This window comes from Lingula anatina, chromosome 2, assembly GCF_051362555.1.
Source record: "Lingula anatina isolate TDL-2025a chromosome 2, LinAna3.0, whole genome shotgun sequence".
NCBI lineage: Eukaryota > Metazoa > Brachiopoda > Lingulata > Lingulida > Lingulidae > Lingula > Lingula anatina.
The window spans coordinates 33,979,485-33,999,841 of record NC_141768.1 but is presented as its reverse complement, the minus strand read 5'-3'; the positions used below and the strand labels follow the sequence as shown (position 1 = coordinate 33,999,841).

General features: G+C 33.6%; 2 protein-coding genes across 3 annotated transcripts; one reads left to right on the top strand and one right to left on the bottom strand.

Annotated features, from left to right (window-relative positions):
* Positions 1-41: 41 nt before the first annotated feature.
* On the top strand, positions 42-9,385 carry LOC106177751 (AP-5 complex subunit zeta-1). 2 transcript variants are annotated; one of them, XM_013560615.2, is made up of 19 exons: positions 42-192; positions 963-1,100; positions 1,257-1,449; positions 1,617-1,663; positions 1,866-1,963; positions 2,241-2,405; positions 2,826-3,041; positions 3,340-3,377; positions 3,773-3,935; positions 4,446-4,624; positions 4,969-5,052; positions 5,389-5,591; positions 5,905-5,991; positions 6,332-6,454; positions 6,755-6,887; positions 7,206-7,397; positions 7,739-7,890; positions 8,312-8,359; positions 8,615-9,385. In XM_013560615.2, exons 1-19 carry the CDS (start codon positions 152-154, stop codon positions 8,685-8,687), a joined length of 2,373 nt encoding a protein of 790 aa, XP_013416069.2. In that variant the 5' UTR covers positions 42-151; the 3' UTR covers positions 8,688-9,385. The 2 variants fall into 2 exon arrangements, with proteins under 2 accessions (XP_013416069.2, XP_086859885.1); XM_087003759.1 differs by lacking the exon at positions 42-192 and adding an exon at positions 267-285.
* Positions 9,264-20,338, bottom strand: LOC106177762 (ADP-ribosylation factor-binding protein GGA1). The gene is made up of 17 exons (XM_013560637.3): positions 20,227-20,338; positions 18,625-18,785; positions 17,812-17,910; positions 17,434-17,595; positions 16,697-16,759; positions 16,286-16,366; positions 15,949-16,086; positions 15,579-15,663; positions 15,196-15,303; positions 14,590-14,718; positions 13,950-14,077; positions 13,573-13,690; positions 12,719-12,935; positions 12,248-12,411; positions 11,694-11,857; positions 11,220-11,330; positions 9,264-10,588 (listed from the first exon to the last, which is right to left on the bottom strand). The coding sequence occupies exons 1-17, from the start codon at positions 20,264-20,266 to the stop codon at positions 10,487-10,489; spliced, it is 2,070 nt and encodes a 689-aa protein (XP_013416091.2). The 5' UTR covers positions 20,267-20,338; the 3' UTR covers positions 9,264-10,486.
* Between the last annotated feature and the right edge of the window lie 19 nt (positions 20,339-20,357).

The window sequence follows — 20,357 nt, the reverse complement described above, 5'->3', positions numbered from 1 at the left end:
AAGACTTAGCGTTTTTTTTTTATTTGGAACATGATGTAAATATAATAATTTTGTTAACTTAACATCTGACAGTACAATGCTGAATTATAACCTGTGAATAGCTTACCAAATTGTATCGAATTTACCTAGACCCCCAACTGTCAAATCCAAGATGTCAGCCTCCATAATAGAAAATGTCTTGAAACAGTCTAGGTATATTTTGCTGTTTATCATGCATTTTGTCTGCGCTGCGGAAAAGATGTGTCATGCTTAATCTAAAACATGTTTTACCTGACATGTCATCATGTTTGTTTTCTTGCGTTCGTTCTCTGTGTTATCTGTTTCGTAGATAATATCAAAAGGGGAGGAGCAGTTGAAATTGTCAAATGCAGTAATGAGAGATGTGGATACTGGCTAATGCGCGATGGCCTGTCAATTTGTCGATGAGTTTAAAACTAAAACAAAAATACCATACCGGGCAATCAATATAGAAATAGTCAATTAAATAGTCGCTGAAGTAAATTAAACGGTTAACGGATAACCGTTGGCCAAATGCAAATATACACTTTTTAAGTTTGTGTTTTGGTAAATTATTGGTATATGCCATGAAATGGACTTTGCTAAAGTTTCTTATAATTTACCCTACCATTAAAATGAATGCAGGCTACTCGTAGATGTGCTTTGAGGTAGTGCATATTTAGATTCATGGAGAGTGTTTGTCTGTTTTTGGCCTTACATCCTAGGTTACTATAGGATATTTACAGCCACTTCAGTCTGAAATGCTAGGTGGGGTGAGACCTTACCTCCGACAAAAGTACTAGCAAGTAAGGCCAAAAACTGAGGCAAAGTAATTGTGCTTAGGTAAATATCTTTGATCTACTAATATATACAGTAATTTTTCTTGCATGTGTACCTTTACAAATATGTTGGTTTTAAGATAACAGTGTATACTGCTGTTGAGCTTCCTTAGTTTATTTTTGCAGGGGTTACTCACAACATGACTTGAATGATTTTTGTGGCAGGATACAGACAAACACAGTAGCTGATATAAATGGGGAAGGTTTTATCCAAAAGATGCGTCAACTTTACCTATTACTTCACTGTACAAGATACAGACGAAGGCAAGTGTTTTATATTTCATTTTAAAATTGAAATTCACTGCAGGTAGAATACAGAAACTTCCAAGGCTTATTTACAGACTAGCATTAAATCTTTTGTGGTGCGCTATATTGAGTAAAGGATTTGATTGTCACATCTGCATGCAATATTATTTTCAGCATTCCCCAAGAGCTAATTAACAAACTTTTAAAGATATTGACAGATACAGAAGAATGCAGTTGGCGAAGTAGGGTTATATGTGTAGCAGTTCTTGCAGAATTAGCACCTTGTGAAGAAATCAAGATTTTTGATTTCAACACTGGATCTAAGAACGTGCAACTAGCACAAAGTTTACAAGTTATTGCTTCTCAGGTGAGATTGTGTTTACATTAACGAAACTGTCATATTTTACTTACTCGTAGTAGTAGTATTTGCCTGGATATTAAGCACATTGTTGAATGAATTACTGCATTTAAATGTTTTTTTTAAACTCATTTATTACAATATTATGTAATATTGTAATTGTCTTTTCATGCTAGGGACCAACTTTGGGTGATTTTGGACAAATCATACCTCTGATGGTGAGGTAAGTTCAAATATTAGTTTCATACTTTCACAATTTGGCAGTGTGGTGGGAGTGACACCTAAAACTTAAATCTGGGAAATGTTTAGAAAAGTATATTATTGTCCAATTATTGATTATGTATGATTATACATGAGATCTTGGACAATATTTTATGTTTTGTTATTTGCATTTTTGTAAAAAAAGTTATTTTTATCATTTGCAGATGGATTTCTACAGTTGGTTTTGACCATGATACCCAGATCAGAGCTCTTCTTTTCATCAACCACATAGCGGCATTACATCAGCAACTCCTCACTGAAGGTAAACTTTCATTATTTTCTTTACTACCCTGATAGTATGAATTATTTCCTTGTTGTAATTCTTTAAATTAGCAGGTTGGTAAATAATTAATATGAAAATTAATCTTTTTGAATTATTATTCAGGCTAGTAGTGATTTTTTTCAATTATACACTCGGTCACAAACTCATTTATAATGGTTGCAAAATTAGTTTTTGTTGTAATACATGTAAATGTAAATTTTTATTTATTCATTGAGAAAAAAATGGACACATGACAAATGAAATATATTATTTTTAGATCAAGTTCATGTTGTGAGCTCCCAGATAGCAGATTGGTTGGCGCATGCCAGCGTGACGCAGTCCCCAGACCCACGCACTAGACACCTGTTTAAAAAAGAAGAAGAGCTGATGACAGAATTGGATGGAACTCCATCAAAAGATCAATTTACTGTGTTGTCTCTGGGTAAGATGGTCAATTAGGTGACAAAGGTACCATTCAATTTAAAATTAAGAAATGAATAATTTTTTTTAAAAAATATAGGTATAATAAAGGGTAATAAAGTATGATAACTTGTACATTTGCTGATGCTCTAATTTGTTGTTAATTTAGATTTGATATGTGTTCTTTATACATTGCAAACAAAAGGTATTTTCAAGAGAATTTGGATTTTTTTAAAAGTGTTTCCAAGCAGAATTTCATACTAAAAATATTTTATGAAAACTATATAGAATTCACATATTCTCATGACACCACAACTGACATAGTCTTTTTGTAACAGACTTGCAGTTATTTTGTTTCAAAGTCATCCTCTTGGCATATTCAGTGCTGATGACTTGATAAAACATGGGTGACAATTAAACTTTCCTCATTTTCTACTTACAGGAAAATACTACAGTTCTGATCAGATGTTGAATATACACAGTTTCTCAGTGCTGCACACTTGGCTGAAAAACACCAGTAGGGCAGGGCTGTTCGTTACCTCTGACACCTCCAGTGCAGAGGATTTAGACTCTTCTATGACTGATGTATCTAGCAAGCATATACTGATTGAGAAGTCACTGGACTACTGCTTTCGTCTTCTAGACCAGTGTGAAAGAAGTAAGTGAAGATGTGTGATTTTTAAAAGTATTTTGTGTAGAACGTGAAAGATTATTTGAAGGAAATTATTACTTTTTTAAAAATTTATTATTTTATTGGAAGAAATACTAGTATGGTAGGTAAGTCCATGTGCAATAATATGTCTTATCTGTAATATTTTAAACTCTGATTTATGGCTTTAAATAAGGCTTATTGTTAAAAAATGACCCCAATAAAAGTCTTTTAGTTCCATGAGTAGTCAATGCCATTGTGGTTTCTTTACAGAATTTTTTTTATAATTTTTTTTTATTGATCTTAGGGGTCAAGCAACCAAAGGATTTATCTTTGCAAGAAGGTGTAAGTTATCTTATTAATGGTGTTCAGTGAAAAATGTGGTTAGTCATTCTTGCTGACCTCTATGAAGTATAGCCATTTATTTTTGTGAAAATGGAGCCTACAGTAGCAAGACAGAAAAAGCCATATCATCAACCATGGCCTCAATCTCTGTAGAAACAGAAATATTGTAGAATAGTAGCTTTTAAAAAATCTAATAATTTAAAGCAAATGAGATGAACTTCATCAATTTTGTTTCATCCTGAGGAGAACAAGCTTTAAAATTCTATATTTCACAGAAACTTAAACAGTTGTATCACCAGCCCTCTTTAATGTACTTTGTCTAGTTAATGTTAGTACAGCTACATATTTTGAAGTCGTCAAATGGGAAAATGATAGATGAAAATACTTTGTCACAGGTGCTAATTGAGGTGCTGTCAGTCTTAGACTGCATATGCCAGTTAAAGCCGGGCCACGTGACCAGGGTGTTTACATATGCACAGAGACTGTATGATAGAATAGCTAATGATGCTGCACAGGCCAGAGTGGTGCTACAGATTATCCAGCTCTTCCTTAACCATGGTAAGCACACTTGAAAATATTGAAATATTGTAGGTATTGTATTGCTATTTATGCAAAAGTTTTTGATACATTTTAAGCCCATGAATTGATAGCAATCCATTTTAAAACCAGAATATTAGTTTGGCTACTTAGAAACAGTTAAGGATCTGTTGTAAAGTTTTTTTTCAGGTAGGCACAATCAATGGGGAAAATGTCCATGTTACAAAATATGGCATCCAACAACATGTTTCAAGCATTGTGCTAACTTTGTAACAAAGTGCTTAAGAATTGCCATTTCCTTAATCTTAGACTGCATTCCCACAGATTTTTAGATCGATCTATCCCTGTGGGGAGTCTCACTAGATTGCTGTCAGCTTAGCTGGCTTAAATGTTTGTCCCACCTACTAAAAGCTGTAAGGGGGTAATTAACTTCCGTGTGCATTCGGCTGACAGCGTGAACCCCCAGGGAGTTATGTCGATCCAGATGGATCTTAGAGTACTGTGAAAATGGAATTTTTTTTTTTCTCCTAGGAGACATAGCAGGTTTTAACTCGGACTCTGCCTTAGAGCATTACTTTGGAACCATCTTGGCAGTCAGCTTTAAGCATCCTGCAGTAGCCTTTGATACAGTCCTGTTCATCAGGGAAAATCTAGAAATACTCTGCTACAAAACAGATGTGTTGAGCAAATTTTGTCCAAATATATTAAAGGTATAATGTACATTTGTAAGTGTTTTAATAATCGTGTTTGTGTACATTTTACAATCTCATTAAATAGAAGTTTTTGAGTGTTCTCTCAGTGCAATTCTAAGTTTGTAAATTTCCCTAAGTTTGTAAATTTCCCATCTCTGCAGTATTTGACATGTGTGACAATTCTTTTCAGTTCTTGACAATCTAGATTTGTTGGTCTATTTTATAAAACTGAAAATTTGATTCTAAAATAGTACTTTTATATTTTTGATGAATTTAAAACAATGAAAATTGCTCATACTCTATCTGTCTAAAGGGATAACCAATCTTTTCATTGATACATATTCAATTTTTTAATTTTCTAGATCCTAGCGTGGAACCCAAGAAGCTACCTTACAGAATTCATTGATATACTTCCAGCCATGATAACACCATCAACAGCATTGGAGGTAAAACTATAGCTACATATTTTAACTTGATTTTACCTTAAATTTAACATTAATAAATGAAAAATGAATTCTTTATCCTAATTCATCTGCTTATTATATTGGCAAGATACATAGTATAATGGCCCACTCTCTTTAAATTGAATTGGATGCAACTCATGAAACATGAGCAATTCAAAATATTCTGAAAAAAGAAGCAACAACATGATATATTATTAACATCATGATTTTATCAAACTGATCACAGATCCTTTAATTAATCAATATAGGTACAGTTTATGACAAAGTTTTAAAGTTACCTTTAACCTTTGTTTGACATATAGATATATGGCATTTCAGATAGTGCACACTTTGTTAGACCTTGCTTGCATGACAGCAGCAATAGAAAGTAGTGGCAAGATGGAAGCTAGAGACAGAGAGTCCATGGAAATGCCATCTGTTGCTTTAGAGAGGCTGAAGGAAGTGAAAAACAGTCTGCAATATAAACCATATTTCAGTTTTATTCTGAGGAATGAGAGTGGACATGGGGACACCATCAGCAAGTATGTCTTGTTACATGGTCTTATGTAGATCTTGAATAGAAAGATATTAAAACCCTTTCATCTTTATCATGTTTTTCTAAATGGTATTTTTTCAGACACCTGTATTATTATCTATTGCTTAAGATTGTTCCTCTGGGGCATCTTCTGGGTAGATTTATGGATTTTATTATTTTGCTATTATGAAGTGGCACAGTAATCATTGCAACTTGTATTTGATACAGTTTTCATTGATCCAATGTAGAAATGATATAGGACCTTCCCTGTTAGAGACATTGTGTGGAACTGTTTCATGAAAGTTTCATGTTTAATTCAGGCTTGGTGACTTACATGCAGTACTGAAAGACATGATGCAGTCTCCCAGAGTTTTGGTGTGTCTACAAGTGGTCCCAGTACTCCTAAAGTAAGAAAAAAACTTTTTTACATTAATTTATATATATCTTTTAATTTTTATTTAACAATAGAGCCTTTAAATTGACCTCTATGATTTTGAATTAAGTAAGTTATGTGTAAGTGTTTATTCTGTTACAGGAGTATTTCAAATGATTATCAGACAAGTGTATTATCATGATATTCAATATACTTCAGTGGTTTTTTTGACAGACTCATCTTGTAACATCTTTGATTTTATATCCTGAATTTCAATAGATATTATACAAAAAAATCTAACACAAAACCAGCTTTCTCAAATGATACGTATAATAAGGTTTGGTTCATCTTAGTGCTAGATTTAACTGTTTTAGAGTTTACTTCAAGACTGTGTTGAGCCTTGGTGATTTTGAACTGTGTAGTCAACTGCTTCCAGTATTGTTGGAGAGGGTAGGGGTCCTGTATGGCATAGACCAGTATCGGAATGATATCAAAAAGTGGGTAAAATATGTGCATGTATGAATACTTCATTATTGGGGATGAGCCTGCTTTAAGGGTCATTTTAACTAAATGTCAAGAGTTTTGAAATACTACAAAATTGTCAGTATTATTTGATGACTAGTATCATTGTATACAGTGCAACAATATATGTGATGAACATTATTAAATGTTGATTAAATATACAGGTTAATCTGAAAGTGTTTGTATACTGCTATACATTTATGATATATCCTGACTGTTTTTTCATGAAAACCAGTATTTGTTTATTGTTACCTTTAATTAAAATTATTTTTTAGGATTTTTGCTGAACAGCTTCAAGCCTTGGTGAAAAAACACCCACAGCTTGTACTAGAACAGCACCCAGAAATCCTGGAATACGTTGGACAAATCAGAAATATCACAGACAAAGAGGACTTCTTTATTCACTTGGTATGATCTCAAATATCACAACTATTAAAATGAATAAGGACATTGCTCCTTGTAAATAGATAACACTACATTCTCATAGTTAGGTTTGTATTTAAAAAATAGACATGGTTATTTCCATAAATGATCATGTTTAGTGCCATAATTAATATTTTTAATGGAGTTAAATATATTTTTCATAATTTTAAAATCAAATTGATTTTTTTTTTGAATATGGGAATTCTCTGACTTTTTTATGGAAAGTATTTTTTCCAGAAATTTTAGAAATTGATTAATTTTTTTATATAGTTTTATTTATTTTCTTCTTTTCTTGTGAGTCAGGTTTGGGTTGTCGGTGAATATACCTCTGCAACATATGATCCCAGGTGCACCCCAGAGTTGGTATCCAAGACCTACGAGACTTTAGAAACTCTTCTCTATGAGCTCTCTGGACTGATGAGTGCTGTTGCCTCTGAAAACGAGGCACCGTATTCTGTCAGACTGTTAACTGTGATGATGTCAGCTGTTGCCAAGGTAATGTGTGTTATTATACTTAACCTGTTTGAACAAGTGTTTAGATAGATTAATTGTTTATTAAATGGCTTCCCTTAGTTTACTGAATTGTGTATATATTGTAGTTGCTATAAACAGCCTTATTAAAGTAAAAGTATTTGCAGAATAAAGGTTTTAATCAGAGTTAAATTAAAGTAAAACAAGTGATCCATGCTCTGTTATCCTATTAATATTCTGTTTTTTTAAGGATCAAAACTTTCTGCTGTTTTTTGGCTGTGCCCAAATTCTATTGTAGGTATTTTATGAACAACATGTAAAATGTATCACTTAATAATACATTAAAAACAAGCCGTACTTTCCAGCTTGCTTCAAGGTGCCAGGACCTAATTCCTAGAGTCTTGTTGTGTTTGACAAAAGTGGGTCAGCAGCACAGGGATGGAAATTTGGAGGAGGAAAGCAAACAAGTCCTGCTGGCCAGGGCTAGTGAGCTGATTAATCTGTTAAAACTCCCCAAGTAAGAAAGAGCACCAGGCCTGAGCTAACAAATAATTTTTTGGGAATTTGATTAAGGATTTCAGTGAAAGTTTGAAAAAAAAAGTTTTTTACCTATTTATGTTATGACTGTAGAGTAGTTAATCAATTTGCCAATTTTTATCACTGAATGTGTGAGAAACTATTATTGCCTCAGTTTTGAAGTCCTGCTTCACTGATTTTTTAAACAGGGAAATGTGCACATCATTACCTGTGCTTGGGTACATTTGAGATGAGGATTTCAAATTATTAATATATTTCCAGAAAGATTTGATTTTTTAGAATTGAGGATGTATGAACAATAGAGATCTCTGTTAAAAGCAACAAAAAGCAACTTTCATTTTCCAAATAATTTGTATACTTTTTTTAAAAAGCTATTTAAACTACACTCACATTTTTTGCAGTGTTGCGCCTGTGATTCTTAGCCCCTCTGCAGAGCTGGAAACTGGCAGGTGAGTATGAGATTGACTTAATGAAGTAAAATTGAAATATTTTTTGTTACGTAGATGAACTTTAAATCGACTCTCTCTCTCTCTCTCTGTGTGAGAGAGAGAGAGAGAGAGAGAGAGAGAGAAACAGAGAGAGAGAGAGCGAACTGCTGTTATCTGTGCATGTAGTTAAAGAGTCCATTTATTGTCAGTGATTTTGTAATTCCTTCTGTACTAGTGCTGTGAAGCCCAGGGTCATTGCATCTTTTTTAATTTCAGATGGCACACAGAAAACACTTCCCTTCCTGTCCTATTAAGGGCTTCCAATGGGATTTTGCAAAACATATTATGAACATTCAGATGAATTGGTTCAAGTGTTTTATCCAGTGGGACTATGCAAATGTTAAATGATCATCCAGTGGTTTTATGCAGAATGTGAACATCAAAGAAAGAAAAATATCATCATAACCAACTGATTCTGAAACTTATTTTGACAGACATGGCCAAAAGAAAGTGGGACAAGTATTGTAGAAAATAGTGGTTCAATTGTTGAAAACCCCATGTGCAATATTCAGTCATTTTTACTATTTTATTGCGTGAGAGCTTGCAGCATTTGTAGGATAAGTTGGTAAGTCAACATGGCTAATAACATTATTCATGAAAGCACTTTGCAGGGCACTTCTTAATTTTGATTATTTTAATAGTAATGTATTTGAGACAGTATTATCAGGGATAAGATTTTTCTTACTATCAGTGGATTTCTGACTTTTGGGGAGCCAAAAACATCATTGGCCTTTTAAGTATTTTTAAATAGTTAAAACCTCACTCCACATTTTCTGACTTTTTCACTAAATGGCAGTCTTATCTCTGTATTATGATCAAACTAGGATATAATATATCGTCTTGGACATCGAGTCAACTATTATGGTTCAAGTAATCATTTATTTGAATACATAATCTTCAGACACCAATGTTTACATGTTGCTGCGAGATGTGAAATCAACATTGAAACTTATTGTAAGACTTATAAAATAAAATATTTAATACATATACATACCCTCCCACATTTATTATCCAATTGATCAAAGGCCCAGCCCATTTTTGTGTTCTGCATCTCACATAAATAACAGTAGTGCAACCTTACCTTCTTGAATAAACTTACTACTCTATTATGGCATACTCAAATACAACCATTCTGTATCTTTAAGGCACACCCATTGCAAGTGATTTGAACATATATACAGTTGTTTTAAACACCTGAAATTGCCATCTACAGTACAAAAAACATTCATTGCACTTATTAATCGTAATTTTTACCCCCTTCCTCCATGGTTAAAGCAACTTCTCTACACTCAAAAAGGGGTTTCTTTCCAGAAACGCCATCTTTATAAGCATCAATCCTGGTGTTGCTGAACCTTGGATTCACTCAGTTCCCCCAAGCACCTAGACGCGTTTCTATTCTGGTCCTACGTCAACACAATTAGGATGACTTTTTCAAGCATATTTCTCCATTGGTCAGCAAAACATGGTGTAAATATACAGTTAACAGATCTTTAAACCCATTATTTCTTTGATAGTCTGTATATGAAAGTAAATATGTGTAAACAGATTATTAGACCTTGCATTTTGCTTCATATTTACAATGTCAGTGGTCATTTTGATACCTTGGTCACATTGGTACATATATTTGAGTGTGTGTACATGTTCGTATTCTTAAAGCTTCTAGAACTGACTAGCAATATGGCATGGCATCAGAGTGCACATCAATCCAGAGTCCATTAACACACTGGTTAAAGAAAATTGTTGATTTTTTTTCTCTTATTAAACCAATATTGAAAATAGCGCATATTTCAATGCACTTATCAACTAAACCCATTATCACAATATGAAGGTCAATTTGATCATGAATGTATGAAAAAAAAGGGCATAATAATATAGCAGAGTTACATAACAGCTCCATTTTTTCCTCTTTTGCTTAATAGGGGTATTGGTGGTTATTTTTGCAATCAACTGGTCTATGTAGATAAGGCTGTACCTTTCACTGATGTCATTGAAGTCAATGTCAGTGAATGCAATTTTTAAAATTGCCCAAGGTCTTTCAGTGAAAAGCATATTTTTCTCTGTATGCTTTGGTATAGTGCTAAACTGGCATCACAAGAAGCTTTCTTCAGGGAAATTAGAAATTTCCCCCACATCTGTCACAGGAGTGTCATTCATGGTAAAGGTCAGCTTGAATTTTACTCTTATCTTTTCCTGGAAGGAATTATGAAGTAGGCACTTTATTAGATATATTCAATACACTTATACCCTCAATAAAAAAGAAAGTGATGAAGTAAAGCTGAAATGCTAATGCTGTTTTTAGTATAGTTTTGAACATTTACCAATTTTGATAAGTGCCAGAATAATCAAAGTTTAATGTGACACTAATTTTCACAAAGAGAGCATATTAGCAGATTTCTTTGCAGCAATCTGATTCAGATTTAATGGTTTTCTTTTTCAACTTTTGAAATAATTCTACTGGTTAACACTGTGCAAATACAACTTGGGCCTGTATTCACAACAGATGATCCTAACTAAATAGTCTGCAGATCAAATATGGCTAACCCCACTTGAAAGCGATGCCAGATAATCTCCTTATGGTCTTCCTGCCTACCACCTACCATCCCTGCAGGGGTTTAGCGATTAAAGCTAAATTAAAATGACTCTGAGATTTAATTACTAGGCCCCTGAAGGGATGGCCAGGAGAATAACAGGGGATTATGTGGCAGATCTGACATGCTTTCAAGTAAGGTCTGCCATATTTGATCTGCAGACTAGTTAGTCCACGGATCATCTTTTGTGAATGCCACCTTAATGGGCAATCCACAATAAAGCTGTCCTTTACCTTGTGTGGATTGGCTAGCAGCATGACTTGAGTAATAGCAGAGGGAGGCAATATAGGATTGAAAGCTGGTAAATCTGTTGCTGAGGGAGGCTGCAGTTTCACCTTCATAGTCTGGAACAAGATGACTGCCCTGTTTATTCTTTTATTTGACAATATTCTGCATGCCAAGAAATATTAATTTAAAAGCAGCATATCATTTGATACAAATAACAATAAAGTCGATGGTAATTTTAAAAACCTGATCACAAATTAAATTATTATTAATAAGAGAGAAAAGATCAAGATAATTTTGCCAACACTTAATAATGATAATAATTATGATAATAAAAGTTATTTGCAACTAAAATAGTTGGATTGTACAATAACATAAATAGTTAAATACACTAAATGTAAAGGCTACTGTTCACATGAAACAAAATCATTAACCAAATACTAATACATAACCTATACAATAATTCATGATGTTTTTCTTACTTTAGGTACCGCAGCCTGAAAACTTAATGCCTTTACAGCACTAGTGTTGGTACTCATGACTGACACCACCATCACCATCACATCAGCCCTGGGCCGATCCTTCCCAAAGTGAATTATTATTTTCAGTCCATTTTTATCATATGCGTTTAAAGGGGATGTTGATCCTATAAAAGAGAGAAAAAAAAGGCTGCGAGTTAAATTCTATATGACATATAAATTTTGCACTCAAGCATGGAAAGTAAGTTAAAAATACACAGCTATAAGTTTGTATGTGTATAATGGGTTATTACAGCCCTTGACTCAAGAATTTCACTAGCATCCTAACTCAAACAAGGACTAACAGAAAAGTGACATTGTATAAGATCAAGCTGATTTTCCAACTTGACCTGTGTTTTATGAATACTCATCAGTCCTATAAGTTTGAAGACAAAAGGTAAAAGTGTTTTCAACTTATCTCTGAAAGTGCATGACCACGACAACGGCAACAATGACAATGACAGATGCAGGTGATGGCTATACATAAAGACACAATGTGTCTGTACATAAAAACCTACCTGGTTGTATAGACTCTAAAGGTACAAACACATCTGTCAAGGGTTGAACTGATGTATCCGTCCTTTTTGCTGGACTTGCCTGTCCTCCTGGTGAGGAAGGAGAGACCAGGGGTGCACCTGCACCGGACTTTTGCATCTGGTTTAAGGGAACTTTGACCGGTTGGCTGAAATGATGTAGCAACAGTGAAGCAGAGTGAAGGCCAGAGAACCTTTTGTCTGGTCATCCCTCTTCAATATGTTTAAATGTATGTTTTCTGTTTTCTGCTGTACATGACTTCACCACAATCTCTGTATGCATAAAAAAATGGCAATATAAAATAGGAGTATTTCATAATTTTTGATAAGTACTTTCACAAGTGTCATCATTTAATCGATTTGTAAAAATTAAGATCACAAAATATAGGGTCATCAACCCCAAAAACCAAGCTGAAGGACTACAACATATTTTTTTTTTTGCTGAAATCAACCTACCTAGGAGGTGGAATAAAAGTTTTAACATTGGTATCAGCTTTGTGCTTTTGAAGAACAGTTTTTCCCAGCTCATCCAAATCTGCCATTGCTTTCTGTTGAGAAAGTTGTGGAGCAGCATTTTCTGTATGTGCGGTAGGAGCAACAGAAGAAGCCATGATGGGGGCCCCAGCTGTCTGGATAGGGTATGGCCTGTTCATGTTGGCTGAGGGTATACTACCTGTAGTGATGAATAGCAGGCCCCGGTTTTACAATAAAACTTAAGTCAGGTTCCTTGGCTAAGAACTTAATTACCAAGGTTACATGGTCACAAGAGCACATCTTACCCTATTAGGAGCAGAGTAACAGCACTCCTAGCCAACTAAGTCAGGGAACTTAATTTTTTTTTTTTTTTTGAAACTGGGGCCAGGAGTTATTCCAACCTACATTACATATTTTCCTATCTAGCCAAAGTGTTGTTTGATATAAATAACAAAGTGACTGATTCTTAGTAAAACAAAATGGATACTGCATATGGACGACTTATGAATTTAAAAAAACTGAAATAATACAATAATAATAATTATTATTAAATTTATTTGTAGTATAAAATCATTTAAAACGATCAGTAAACTTTACAGGGTTAAAGCGAACAGAATAAGATGAATAGAATCAGTACAAAATAAATGGCTAAAATATTAAGATAGTAAAATATGTAGTACATTGTAAAGATACAAAGCCAGTCAAATCAGTTATAAAACTTTTTTAAAACAAAAAACTTTAGTTCTTTTCAAAAATTGTTCTTGGACTCTACAGTTTTTAAGTACATTGGGGGAATGTTTCATTCATTAGGGTCATAGACCTGAAACCAACTTTACCTTGCATGAAACCTGAACTGGCATTTCCCTGTTGCTGCATCCTTGGGGGAGGAATCATCTGTGGTTGTTGATTGAAGTTTGCAAACGCTGATGAAGGATTGGCTGAAAAAGCTGTTGTCTGAAATAACATGTACGTAAATACAGGCATATGAAGTTGTCATGTTTACTTTATTCTTGCACTCATTATTCTACTTTATTTCATCAAGTAAGCTTATCATATACATATATCATGAAGATAATCACATAATGAACAATTCATATTGAAGCTACATATGATATGAATGTAATAAGTAATGACAGTATGATCAAGTAATTTAGCAGAAGAATTGATATTAAAAATTTTCAATTTGTACAAGAAGAGTTAAGCATGCACATACACTGCCTGTAACTAATGAAGGTTTGAAGAAGTCTCCAAACTGATTTAAATCTCCACTGGAACTAATACCAAGGTCTTGGGAACCAGCACCTGAGGCTTGGGTAGCACTGTTTGAACTAGCACTTATACCTGTAAAAAATTTATTTCACAATCATCAATATTTGTAAACATCAATAACCTATGGGCACAAGCCAGAGCACACATCACTGTATATCAAACTAAGAGTTTCCCCAATTCAACATATGACACTTATGACATGGAAGAGCTTTGATCCTACAACCTAAAATTTCAGCTTCAAGCACAGTTATTTACATGAACTAATCCAATAACTGTAGATGCATCTTCCTGTTGGTGGCAATATTATTAAACAGATGCACTACACATTACACTTGTTTATATTTATAAGAAATTGACAATAACAATTAATTATTTGATTGATCTACCAGCTTATCAAATCAATTCATTCTGCAGACATGAGCCTAGGTTTTAAAAAACCTCTGAACATTTATCATGGGACCCAACACCTAACCGGCTGGGGGTCCGGGGGCTGCCTTAGAATTGAATTAAAAAACACAGAATTCCATGTTTCCGCAGAAAAAAAACTCATGTCTGATTCTGGTAAGATACACAGGTTAGTTTACCTAAGGAAGCTAAATCTTCATCTAAGGTTGAGGCTCCAGAGGCAGGTGCTGAAGCAGGCAGTGCAGAGGAACTGGTGTCTCCCAGCATAGGGGTGTCAAAGTTCAGATCCAATAGATCAGAACTGTTGCCTAGAATAACATAACAGCATTAAACATGAACATTATTTGGCCAGAAAATTCTAGTCAGAAAAGAAAATTCATGAAAAAAAGGAAACCAATTTACCATAACAGATTTTCTAACAAATTGGGTGCAAATGTCTAAAATCTTGTAATGTTGCAAACGAAAGTCTCACATATTAGCTATTATTTTTGTATTTTAATGCTTGATTAAATTTTTAGATGACAAAACTTAGTAGAAGTTAAAAAATTTTTACCTCTCCTTCCTTTTGCGACAAGAAGTATATATCCAGCAGCATTACAAATGAATTGCACAAATATATTTTAAAATTATAATACTAAAATAAACTAAGTATACTCAAAGATGGTAGTAGATAACACAAAATAACCAAGAAAGCATTCATTTCAAACTGTGAAAAGTAGATCATCCAACACTCAAACATGTCTAATGGTTATTACGCCCAGCGACTGTGCTATAAACAGTTTTACCTTTATCTCCTGATGCAGCCACCCCATTTTCCTGGGTCGTTCCATCTACCAATCTACGATACTGGCCCATTACACGACCAACTTCATCATTAGCTTTTAAAATGGCACCTGGAATTAGAAAATTCTAGTGAATAAGTAGAAGAACTTACACCAAAGCTTGAATAATTTTCCACTAACTGGTTTACTGAAAAAAGTAGCATTTGACACTTTTTGCAATTTTTACATCACATCCGCACAATACAATCTGCTAAATATACAATAATTGACATTTATTAATGATGTTACTAGAACAGTAAGAGAGATAACAAAGTGCCTTCAAGAGCTTACTTAGTCTGTCTTAATCTGCTGTTCAAAATTGACTGAATAGTTAATCTATGACTTACTGATGCCTTCATCGTCTTTTTCATCTGCGTCACTTGCAAGACGGAAAAGATTTGGCCGATGTTTGTCAAGTGTCTCATACAATTGCTGAAATTAGTAGATATGCAATACATTCTATAGAACAAAGCAAAATCAAACACACCTTTGTCTTATTACCAATCTTATTCTTAATACTCAAATTCAGTCATTTGTAATTAGGTATTCAGGAATAGCACTAAAATATCTGGCAGTCAGATGCACATAAGAACAGAATATTTTAAAAAAGGAAGTAATCCCTTATCAAAACAATGATGAATTAACAAAATCTTTCTTTTTTTTTCCATTTCTGTATTGTTTTATTTTGTTTTTATTACAGATAATTATTTGTATTACCTTCATTATTTCTATATCTGATGCTGTTCCCTCTCCTGGTTTATAATGTGATAACATATCTCCCAGGAGTTTTACATTATTGTTTACAGTTTCTAATTCTGTATGTCTCCTAGCCTTCTTTTCTGTTTTTTCAGCATCCTGTAAAATTGATAAATGAATAATGAAAAATCACCAAAAATGAAATATCATCTCAATTTACACTTAATTCTCATCTTCTCAATTTTTCAGCACAAACAAAATGCACAATCATTTAAAGATGTACTATGATTAAATTACATAAATATGATCTGGCATACAATAGATATTTGCAGTGTTCCATTTCTTTCAAAAACCTCACCTGTTTTACCATGTTTTTTATGAGTCTGTTAGCAGCCTGGAGATCCTCGGGATGTTTACTTGACAGCAGCCTAGATAACAGCTAAACACAAACCAATGTCATTTTTGTTATTTGGCTTGACGAGAACAAAGGGTTTATAGAATCCAGGTGCACAACTCAGGGAAAAGACAACCTGGTAACTATGTGACATTTTATAAGAATTAGCAAAACAAAAGCTTAATAAAAAGTTCCCACTATTTATCCGTAAGTCTTCAAAATTGCTTTAGTTAAAAAATCGGAATGTAATAAATAATAATAATTTTGTCCTATCGTGTGGTTCAAATGGACAGATGATGATAGACCCTTATTATTTGCATGGAATAGAAAAAGGAAATAAAAATTAAGCTTAAAAAAATGCCACAGAAATCTTACCTTAGACTTTTCCTCATCATCGAATATGCTATTATGTGGTCTTGGTGGTGGAACAGGAATATCCTAAATTGAATAAAATCACTACTGAAATACATGTCATATATGGTTTTCCATTTTCAAGTTGATTGCCAAATGTATATCAACAATGTCACTTTTATTTTCATGTATACCAATGTGTTAAGTATTTTTAACATTGCATAAATATGAATGATTTATAAAAATTAAAGAAAAATAAAACCTCATGCAATAATACCCATTTCACAACAAAAAAGTACAAATCACATTTTTACATTTCATATATCACAGCCAATGTATTTGTCAAAGAGACAAATGCATCAAGATAAACAAAGTAAGTCGTATATGTCAATTAATGCCAATGCTCTAAATCTCAAGTCACATAAAATAAAAATATTGAGCTCTATTCACAATTGTGTAAATGGCCTACAGTTGAGAGAAAGGCAAAAGAAACCAATTTTGGTGAGTAATGAAATCACAGACAAAAATTCAAAAGTAGTTGATATACAAAATAACATAAAACATCTTAAATAGGCATTAATCTTGAAAATAATTAAAAAAAGGGATAAAAAAGATTTGTAATATAAGGAACTGTAGCAACATGTATCAAACTTTGATCTAATTGATTTTCATCAGTACAAACCAGTGCTTTTTCCATCAATTACATACAGTAAATACTATTGAACTGCACTCATCATTCAATCAAAACCTTTCAAACATACCTCCTTGTCAATATATACAGGATCTTCTTTCACAATCCCCTGTCTTTTTAACATCTCGTATGCTTCTGATATTTTTGCTTCATGTCGCAGTCCAACTGTCCAGCTGTATATTAATTCAATACATTTTGTTTTGACTTTATCTGTCGTCTTTGTACCTAAATACTGCATAAAAAGAAAACATTTCTTAACAGTGCATACTTTTAGATTCAGCATACAGCCATTTCAATAATAAAATTATAAATAGATGGTCCTACAAGGGCACAAATGAGTAATTATCTGCTACATTTAAATCTTATTTTTAAAGGAGGCAAAGCCAAATTTATAAGAGAACTTTTATTTTTCTGACATGATATAAAAAGATTCAAATTTAATGCTCACCTTTGGAGAAACAACTTTAATCAATTCATTCAAAAATCTGAACTTCCCAATTTCTTGGTGAAACCTCTTGCCACAATTTTTTACACATGCTTCTAAAACCTGAAATGTTGAGCAAATAAAAGACACTTGTTAATGTAACAAAAATTGCAATATTCATAACTTAAGATGTTGACATATAAAAAAAATTAATCACTTCCTGAGCTCATACTAAAAGAAATAAAAGAATATTGCCAAAATCACAGAAGAGAAAATAATTAAATCTAATAGTGACCATATGATGTACAAGTGTTAGTGACCTGAGGGGCTGGGCACATGACGGGTCAGTTGGCTAGGTATCTCCTTAGGCTCCTGACCCATATATGAAATATAGGACACTAGAACCGAGATTTAATCTCTCCCATATCTGGAAACAGGCCCTCGAGCATATACCCAGCCCTCTGACCTGTCACTTGGTCTGCCCATCAGGCCATTGGCACTCATTTCCCTGTTGAAGCTCAGTGGTGCCAGGCACAATGTTGGATCATTGCTGCATTACAACATTAGTCCAGTATTACTTTTTTTTTCTCTTCTGTGACATGACCCACTAGATGGATCAAAACATTTGCTCTGGCAAAAGCTGGAAACCTTTCTACTTGGAAAAGAAACTATACATTAATGAGTTTCCTCTCCATGAAATTATAACTAAATTTGATGAGGAAAATGTCAGCAAAGTGAACTTTGTGCCAACGTAGAAACTATATAATACTCTACCAGGTAAGAGTAACATAGCTACATGAAAGCAATGTTTTTCATGGAAAAATGTCAGTAACTTACTGTCAGAGCATAGAGAGCTTCTCTTTCTTGTGGAGACTGTATTTTATGTGCCAACAGCCTCACAGCGGTCATGGGACCATCTAGTTCCTGGTTCACCTGGTCACAGAACCCATTCATAAAGTCTACTTCAACCTCCCTGTTTAGAGGACTGGTAGCCTTGTCTGTTGAAAGACAAACAATACTCATGACCAATATTGCCATATTTTTTTTTTTTTATCTAATAAATAGAATATATTTAAGGATCTACATGATCAGTGCAAAAATGAAACAGAAAAAGGTTAAAATAGCAACCCAGTGTGAAGTTTTGTAGTCTTGGGCATCATAACTTACAGTTACTGATGTTGAAAAACTTACAAACTACCTATTGGACATATGAGCAATATTTCTGGTCTTTATATGAAATAAACTTCTTGAATCTATGAGGCTGTCATTTTTGAGGGATTATGAAGGGGACAGTTCCATCCATGTCTTAAGTACTATCATTTAAACACAAAACATATAAATATCTTTAAAACACACACACAAAAAAAAATGTACTGATGGCTTTAACAACAAAAATTTTATTGGGTGGAACAGAATTTCAGAAATTTCCACTGGGAAGCTGCTATTTTGCAACAAATATAATTTGCAGCCAAATATAATTTTTCTGGAAATTTCTTCACTTCTCCCTTGCCACAGAATCATGATCCATAAACCCATTTTAAATGAAAACAATAAGTAAACAGTGAACTGAAATAAAGTACAGACTTATTTAGGGTAAACCTCATGATTAGTTTTACATTGAATTATCTCATCTTTACTTATTTCAGGCACAACTGCTATCAAAATCATGACAGTTTTCATCATGGTGAAAATTAGTGGAAAGGAAAGGAATAATTTTCCATGTTACGGGGGAAATAAAGGAGCAAATGTTGAAACAAATGCTTAATAATGCAGTCATACTAAAAAGCACAATATAGCACAATACAAAGTAACTCAGCACAATGTACTTTATAAAATGACTCTGGTTGTGAGTAAACACTGGAAACAGCCATTCAAAAGAAAATAGGGTGATATCATGTGAAAGAATATATTAACATTGTTAACAGCTCACTGGCAATTTAGGTGAAGTTAAATATATGATTTTAAAAATCAGCACTTGCAGGCATTTGCCTACCATGATAGGATTATAATGTTGTGACAGCAGATTTTATCTAATGTGCAATACAGATGGTAAGAAATGATAATTTCCATGTTCTTGCTGTGCTAAAGTCTCCCCTCCTCCCTCTCCCCCCCCCCCCCCCCCCCCCCCCCCCCCCCCCAAACACAAAAACTCCACTTTTCGATCAGGTTGCTTGTCGAGCAGCAATAAGCTTTGCTTTTTTAACGTATGGCCAAATATCATGGTAAAAAATGCGGTATATATAATGAAGAGATTGCAATGCTGTAAACGAAAGGATATGAAATAGCTTCGTGGACTTCATGGTGGGCGTTTCAGAAATGTTTTAAAATGACAATAACATTGAACAAACTAACGTTATGTTAAATGAGAAGATTGTGAAATTCGACCAACAGTCGCTTTAACTCTCTAAACAGTTTTAAGTCCAACGAAAAAGAGCATACTCAATAATATTTCCAAAGCTTCCTCTTCTGCTTCCGCCATTGTGGTGTGCACGTGATGCCACGATATTTCCCGAGACTGATTACCTTATGGAGGAAGTCGCAAACTTTTAACCTGAAATAATTAACTGCAC

Bases quoted from the DNA above. Each gene is read 5' to 3' on its own strand.
- LOC106177751 (XM_013560615.2), top strand. From the start codon at position 152: ATGTCAGCCTCCATAATAGAAAATGTCTTGAAACAGTCTAG. The intron at 5,592-5,904 runs GTATGTCTTGTT...TGTTTAATTCAG, and splicing joins CATGGGGACACCATCAGCAA to GCTTGGTGACTTACATGCAG. The intron at 5,992-6,331 runs GTAAGAAAAAAA...TAACTGTTTTAG, and splicing joins GTGGTCCCAGTACTCCTAAA to AGTTTACTTCAAGACTGTGT.
- LOC106177762 (XM_013560637.3), bottom strand. From the start codon at position 20,266: ATGGCGGAAGCAGAAGAGGAAGCTTTGGAAATATTATTGA. The intron at 15,664-15,948 runs GTAATACAAATA...TACTAATTTCAG, and splicing joins CAGATATAGAAATAATGAAG to CAATTGTATGAGACACTTGA. The intron at 13,691-13,949 runs GTATGTGCATGC...ATGTTATTTCAG, and splicing joins CTTCATTAGTTACAGGCAGT to ACAACAGCTTTTTCAGCCAA.